Here is an 8004-nt window from a genome sequence, read left to right on the forward strand (position 1 = left end):
GGAAGATCTGGGCTTCCTCAGAGAAAAACGTCCGTTCCTCCCCTTTATGTCAACAGCACCAGTGTTCGTCCACCCATCCAGTCTACTTATGAAACGTACCCAAGTATTTGTAATGCTGAATTCTTACCTCGTCACCTATGAGGATTAAAGGATTGTTAGAAAGGGTACATGCTACCACATAGAGTCTTTGGAGACTTTCTGTACGTAGCATGAGTCAAAGTCATCCTGGAATTAGAGTGAACAGAGATTCTCTTGTTACATGTGTATTTTACTAGCCACTTCAAGCCAGGAGGTCCCTAGTTGAATAAAACAAGGATGCTTTAACAGATAATTAGCAGCCCAGATGAGAGCAAATGCCCTGACTCCCATCCTGAGGAGTTTCTAGATTAATCTAGTCAGGATGCGATCAGCATGTGGCATGCTGGGTCACCAATGGTACTGATTAAGTCACTTAAATTATAAGGTGTAAGGATTCTGTATATATCTGTTGTCAACATATCATGCAAATTGTTGCTTTTTGGTTTATGTAATACAATAAAAGAAAACATAAGCAAACAAGCAGAAAATGAACTACATGAGCAGTCTGGGTGAAATTTTAACCTCGTGTGGATGTTTATTCCAAGCCCTGGTACTTAAGATCACCAGATGTCTGTTAACTCTTATTTAGTGATTACAGTCGTCATTGCTTTTAAATGTAAATGCAAAGAGAGAGGCGAAAGAGGTGGAGACATTGATTCAGTTCATTGCTGCAAAGCATTATAAGACAACAGGTGGAGAGGAGTGTGTCACTGAGGCAGAGTGACTGCATAGAAAAGGTCATATACTGTAGTATGAGGAAGAACGAGTGGTGAGATAGCAGCAGCAGCAGCAGCAGCAGCTTCACAGCTCAGCCCATCCTCCCATGACAGCGCAGAGCTACGTTCTGCCTCTCCGCTTTGTCGTCAGAGCAGCCCCAGCCTCCCGCCCGCGCACAACTCCTCTCTGCTCTGCACCAGAAAGGAGCATTCTCCTCTCTCCCTCGTTTTCATATCCTCTCCCTCTCGCTCTCTCTCGCTCTATCTCTCTCTCTTTTTCTGTCAGTTAGTGTGTCCTCAGAATGAGGTTAGCGGCACCAGCAGCAGCATCAGCAGTAGATAGAGACAGCAGAGGAACAGTTACTGCAGCAGCCAGGAGAGGCTGTCCTTCAGCCGTGCACCATCTACCGCTGCATTCACCCCTGCCCTGAGAACGTAACGCTCATCCCTGTGCTCTCTTTCTGTGCCTCTCCCTGCTCCTCCCTCACCTTCTGTCCTCCTTGAATTCGTCTCCTGAATTCACCCCCCACCCCTCTCTCTTCCTCTCTTTCTCCATAGCAGTGATGGGGGAGACCACCATGTAGAGACAGAGAGGCAGCGGAGGCAACAGCAGAATAGCAGCAATGGGAAGCCACACATGGAGCGGGTCTGGACTGCAGCCGTGGTGAGCCTGAGACCGACAGGACTTGCATCTACCATCACTGCCCTTCTCAGGACCTGACCACTGGGGCTGTCCAGTGCTTACCTGGATGCTCCCCACTTGTGTTTTTTCATCCCCTCCTCTTCCTCTCCTCTGCTGCTCTCTCTTCTCTTCTTCTTTTTCTTCTCTGATGGTTTTTTGTCTGCTGAAATCTGTCTTTCCTGAAACAGAGAAGCTGCTCATCAATTTATCCCCACGGATTTTTTCCGCTTTTTAATCCCTGTATCTGCTTACTTTTCTTTGAAGAGATTTTTTTTTCTCATTTTGTTGCTGTTGCCTCATTCACACCTATTTTGGATTTTTTTTTTCTTGGAAGAGACTGAGCTCTCTTGTGAAAGCTTTTGTTTGATCTATAAGCAATAAGAAACACTAATCTAACTGACTTAACTAGCTGACATCATGGGAGACATGTCCAACAGCGATTTTTACGCCAAGAACCAAAGAAATGAGGGCAACCATGCAGCAGCCTTTGGCTGCTCGCTCATGGAGCTGCGCTCGTTGATGGAGCTGCGTGGAACAGAGGCGGTGGTCAAGCTCCAGGAGGACTCCGGGGGAGTAGAAGGACTGTGCAAACGACTGAAAACCTCACCCACAGAAGGTGAGTTACCGCGCTTATTTATGCATGTGCGTGGTTGTGAATGTGAAAATGGATGCAGTGGTACTTATTGTACCAAAGACCATTTCTCGAAGAATATGTCCTCCTATGCAGACTGCAGATTTCCAGTATCTGTTCTGTATTTTATTTTTTAATTTTATGGATTACCATAACCTTCTGAATGGATAACCTGCTTCTTTGATACCAAAATCACTGATAAAATCACAGACATGCAGCAACCTTGTAAAGCACCTGGAGAAATGCATAAACACAACATCAGCAAAGTACACATGGGAGGGAGTCCCGTTTGAGGGGACTAATGAAAATTTCTGTTCAGTATGCACAGAAATCTCTGTGGACAATTTAGCCCCCCCTTACTCCCCCCTCCCCTGCAAAAGCATCCCACCCTCCCTTGTCATTCTCTTTTTCAACCAATTGGCTATAGCCTGAAGGAGCAGGTCGCTGGAGCAACACGGTAGAGATTTTGGCCATGTGGGATGTGCTGCGGTTCTTGGGCATGAGAGAAATGGCATAAAAATATCCAAATCCTAATCTGTTTCCTACTTCTTATTTTTAATTAAAAAATAAAACAGTAAGAATTTACATGCAGATGTGCCTCTATGGTTTTACCCTAGCGTGCGTAGCATGTTTGCTCTTACAGATTTTCATTTAAGAACATGATGCAAAAATCCATAATGGTGGTTGTATTTCTTCCAGCCCAATCACTTAAAGCAGTTTTTTTTAATACATACCTAACATAGCTTTGTCATCATAAATCATTCATTTAAATATATACACGTCTAGTTATTCTATTTCTACGCATAACTTGCTTTTTTGGGGGGTTGCATAATCCCCACAAGCAGAAAAATTGGCCTCTCGAATAGCTACACCAGCGTATTGAATATTTATCACAGTACTTAAATCATCTACCTCCCCAGACATTGGGATAATTGATCAGTATTCCTGTAGTGTCACCAGTGTGACATCAGAGGTAGCCTGTAACGTTATAGGCTGACACCCAAAGAAGATTGTGTTTCCTGATCGTCTCATTTCTGTCAGACCATTTCTAGGTCAACTCATGGTTACGCCCACTGGCTATAAGAGCAAACTAGATAAATTTAGGGAAACTTTAAAAATAATTCTTTTATTATTATTGCACGGTTAAATAAATAGTGAATAAATATTTTTAAAGAGATGGATTAAAACAAAACTGAACACAGAATCAGATAGAACACTGATTCTTACCCTTCAGTTTTCTCAGAAGCCTGGTTCCTTGATGTATACCTACACCCGTGATGTAGTGGCTGACTGGGAGGTGAAGAGCTAGCATTTCCTTTAGGCAGCCAGCTGGTGAATGGCACGAGTCATTCAGGGGCTCAATGGACTGTCGGGCTACAGCTTGGTTTGGCTACAGGTTGGCATTGAGTTGCTTGGTGAATGACCTGTTTTCCTTCAGATAGGAGAGAAGACTGTTGGTGGATACGACTGTTTTCTCAAGAGACAGTAGAGACATGCAGAACGTCAGTAGGTCCACCTTGGTAGAAAGCAAAGAAATACGAAATAACTTTATGGACAGTGTTGCCCCTTGAGGATTGGGGGGATGGAGAGATGCTCGGGGAATTGAAAATCTTTAATACTGTGGAAAAGCAAGAGTAGGAGGGTCTTGACCCAGAAGAAATTATTATAGTACGGAAGCCACAATATGCTCAAAACACCGCTGTAACACGCATAAAATTGCGAGTGAGCTTTTCAGGAAAACATGCCCTCACATTTGGATAAAATTCCCTAACTAGAGAAGAACCAGTAATGCTGTAAAATACTCACTATTAAAAGGTTACGCTTCAGTTTATATTATAGTGCCACTTCTTTAGCCTTGTGCTGAATATCTAATTGTGGTGACTACTGCTCATCACCATATTCGCAATATGAGCAGAAACAATGCCTGCAGTGTTACAGTGATACTCAAATAAATTGAATTTGAGCTAGCAATAAAATTATCATACCAGACATAAAATTATAATTTCATTTTCCCATTCTCACGAGGATCATGATTACATGATTGAATATTACATTTTATCAGTCAACTAAATACTAACCCAGGATCACAGCCTGCCAATGTGCAATAACACACAAAAAATTTTAAGCTAATGTAATAAAAAGAGGGGACTTGTAATCATTAACATACTGTTGTCTACACCCATACTTAACTACCTTAAAACATTAGACAAAAGCAAATTAATCTGCTCAAGGAATAATTACAAATGCATCTCATTTAAAACCTATGAAGGTCTCACATTAAATCACCCAAAACGTCTGGCATTAGATTATCGCCTTCAAATGTAGAACTCCACGGTCCTTCAAAATATACTGCTTTCTGCTTGATATACCCAGTTTTTACAATAAAATAGATAAAAGAAGTGGAAAAAAAATACATCTTTGTGGTGCAGTTAACAATATATATGAGTCACATACTGACTGCATTACTTAAAATAGTACATGACATCGAATGTGTGCACCATTAATTATTAATTCACCATACAGTATGTACCATTTAGTGGATTTACTTCAGCTCAAGGAGGTTTACCCGTATCATATTTATTTATTACTACTTTTAGCTGCTTTTAGGGGTCACCACAGCAGGTAAGTCTGAATATTTTATTTGGCAGATTTTTACAGTATATACCCTTCCTGACACAGACCCCCCATGGGATTTGTGTCTCCAGGGATCTTTCATTTGTCAGGCATATGTGTCAACCACTACACTATAGACACACTATCACGTATATTTTAGGATATACCATATTTATTTATTGAAGATTTTTAATTGGTCAGTCCATTTAACAAGTCATTTTTTCAGTTAGGGTCTGAGCTCTATTGCTAACAAGCAGGCTGCCTTCTCCCTGGTGCCTGGTTAGGCTTAATTACTTTTGATAAATTAATTGTTTTCTTTGACAGGATCAGTGACTAAATTTAAACTGAGTGGGTGGGTGGTGCAATTGTATATTAGAAAATACATTATATTATATTAGAAAGATGATCCTGGTAGCTCTTTCAAGTTATTTTATAAGGCTTGCCGTCATGTGTGTTGTGTACTATGAATATGTCCCATGGGGCTGTGTTAGATCATAAGAGACCCTCGTGTTACATTGTTTCTATGATGATTCATCCTGTATTTGGAAGCAAATTCCCAGGTCTTCAGGTCTGTGTAACAAAACCAGCTGAAACCAGTCAATCAAGCTCAAAAACCAGCCCAGTACTCAAGAATCAGACAGTCAAGAGCAACAACACAACAGCGTGTATGCTGATCTGGAGTCAGTTCATTAGTAAAATTTGAGTGTTAAAAATATTACAGTCATAGTATGCTTTGAATTTGTAGCTATAATTTTTATGCAAAACAGATCTACCAAACTGGTGGACACGTCATTTAACCTACAGCAACTCTTCAGCAGTAACCCAGTTCTGCAGTCAAACCACCAGATGTACATTATTCATACAATCGCTATAAAATCAGCACATACAATAGTTATATTTCTGGGAAATACACTGCACTGAAATACACTTAAATTTAAAATTTCTGGGTTCTCCAGTTCTTAGCCTTCAGAGGTTCAGTACCTTTACCCAGGATGTAGTTACCAAGAAGGTGAGTGTAGGAGTGAAGAGCTAACGTTTCTCTCAGGCAGCCAGCAGGTGAATGACATTAGTCATTCAGGGGTCGGATGCGCTGTCAGGCTACAGCTTAGTTTCTGAGAAGATATGGCATGAGGCCGACCAGCATATGACCTGATTTTCGGAAGACAAAAGGAAAAGGTGTTTTTCGTGCGAGTTGACTTGCTGGTTTCATAAGACACAGTAGAGAGCTGCAACACATCAGTAATCCTCCTCGGGAGGAACGAGAAATCAACAGAGAGAGCTCAGCCGTTCCTCGAGGGTCTGGATGATAGAGAAGTGCTCAAAGCATTGATGGTTTTTGATGCTGAGAACGAGGGTAGGAGGATACTTAGGCAAACATTTGCAGGGAAGCAGTTGTAAATATAGATGGGATTAGAGCCCACATTTTATAGACAGTTTTTCTACATTGCAAAACTACAGTGGTAATTTACATTAAATTAAGCAATAAATACTAATTAATACATGAGAAACTTTGAAGATGCAACAATAATAGTAAAATTCTGATTTTCTTTTTCACACAACCTGTTCTAGCCTCTCTGAGTCTGAATAATTAAATTTCATTTCTTCAAACTCACACCTTTCCTTTAAAATGCTTTTCTTTGCCGTGCCTCATTTATTTATCACTGTTACCTACAACTCTCAACCTCTGCTTGGACACAACTTCTAGAACTACATAGACCGTTTCACACCTGTTTTTGAGTCCTAACTAATTAGCTACAAACCTTAACTGCACTGCAATTGTGTATCTAACAGGATTATGCTCACAGCTTGATCATTTTAATACCACGACCTCATGTCTACTATCCACCACTTTTTTGCCTCTTCTTCACTCTACAAAAAGTTAATAGGACTATTTCAAGCTTGCATGGGTTTGAAAAAAGCTAATCTGGTTCATTTTATACACACAATGTCAAGTTTTTCAGGTGTGAGGGTGGCATTTTTCAGTTCAATTGTTAGAACAGAATTTGCGTAACCAAATGGGATCTTTAATTTAGGTCAAATGTAGAGGTCTGTGCACTTAAAAAAGTATGGGAAGAAGCTGGGAAGAAATTGCAAGTGGCAAACAAGAGGGATATTTGATGATTGTGCATCACGCTGGCTGGCTGTTTTCCCCACCCTCTGTGCTAAACTGTTATCTGTCTGCAAGAAAAAAACCTGCAGACCTCAACATATTGAACTGACCTTTTTAGAACTGGTAAAATGATTTGCTCTCACTTTGCAACCGTGCCATGGATATCTTCTCGCTTACGTTGTCTTACTTTTTACCTGCCTTTGTCTTTATTTGTCCTTCCTACTTCCACCAAGCTTCCTCCTAATCAACCCCCCCCCAGCTGCCCTTTATCTCTGTCTCCCATCCCTATCTATCACCACACCTTACCTCTCCCCCCTCTTCTCTTTTCTTTCCTCTGCTCCCATTTCTATTTCAGTGTACTGGTCGGTCGCTGGTATCCCAGTGGGCCAGTGTACAGCGTAGCCTAAATAGACTTGCTCTAAATCTATAACCTTCATCATCTCTGTCTTCCATTCTCACTTCTTTTACTAAGTTAGCAACAATGCAATAATGCTATGAAAGTAGCTCCAAATTTTTAAACTTGTCTGTCTCTAACCTAGTAAAATATTTTCACATAATATAAAATTTACTTTTTATTGATATAAAAAAAGACTAAATTTCATTTTAAGCAGATTGGCTTTCATAAACCACAGAGCATAGTAGGCTTTGATGAGTAACACACATGACTGTAACTGAGTGAACACAGATCCAAGAAGGGGACTGCTCCTGCATGGCCTTGTGTGGCAGTAATACCAGCGGCGCATAACCAGATGGCACATCATGCACGTTGCCTGCACTTCTCATGGGAAAACTTGGTTCTTGAGTAAACAGTTCCATCTCTAAAGTGAAAACTGAGCTTATTCATCAGAATGTAATTTGAAACCAGATTTGGATTGCCTCCTCACACAAAGACACAAGTTAGAATTAGGTTTACACAGCATCAAAATCCTTGTAGAGGAAAATCCACATTCCACATTTTCAAACAACTCTGTACACTTATTTAGATGGTAAGTTATTAAACATTATATAAATAATATAAATAAATAAATGGCAAAAGGACATAAAAATTGCATGTTTAGCGTAACCAGCATGATTATATTTCCACCCTGTTTTCTGTTGTTGATTTAAACTGAGAATTTTTTGAGTTTGATGCTTATTCCCATTCTGTTTTTTTCTTTAGTGTTGTTGTCCTTCA

The 8004-nt window shown here is 40.4% G+C and overlaps 1 protein-coding gene across 7 annotated transcripts in view; it reads left to right on the forward strand.

Annotated features, from left to right (window-relative positions):
* The window catches only part of atp2b2 (ATPase plasma membrane Ca2+ transporting 2), a 92543-nt gene that overhangs the window by 19570 nt on the left and 64969 nt on the right, over window positions 1–8004 (forward strand). For 4 of the 7 annotated variants that reach the window (XM_080890827.1, XM_080890821.1, XM_080890826.1 and 1 more), the window contains exon 1: window positions 968–2092. In XM_080890827.1, coding sequence (XP_080746953.1) covers window positions 1894–2092 — 199 coding nt within the window. In that variant the 5' untranslated portion in view covers window positions 968–1893. Of the gene's footprint in view, window positions 1–967; window positions 2093–8004 lie in introns of those variants that run through there. The other 3 variants (XM_080890823.1, XM_080890822.1, XM_080890824.1) reach the window with 3 other exon arrangements.

This window comes from Rhamphochromis sp. 'chilingali' (genome assembly GCF_963969265.1).
Source record: "Rhamphochromis sp. 'chilingali' genome assembly, chromosome: 9".
Lineage (NCBI taxonomy): Eukaryota > Metazoa > Chordata > Actinopteri > Cichliformes > Cichlidae > Rhamphochromis > Rhamphochromis sp. 'chilingali'.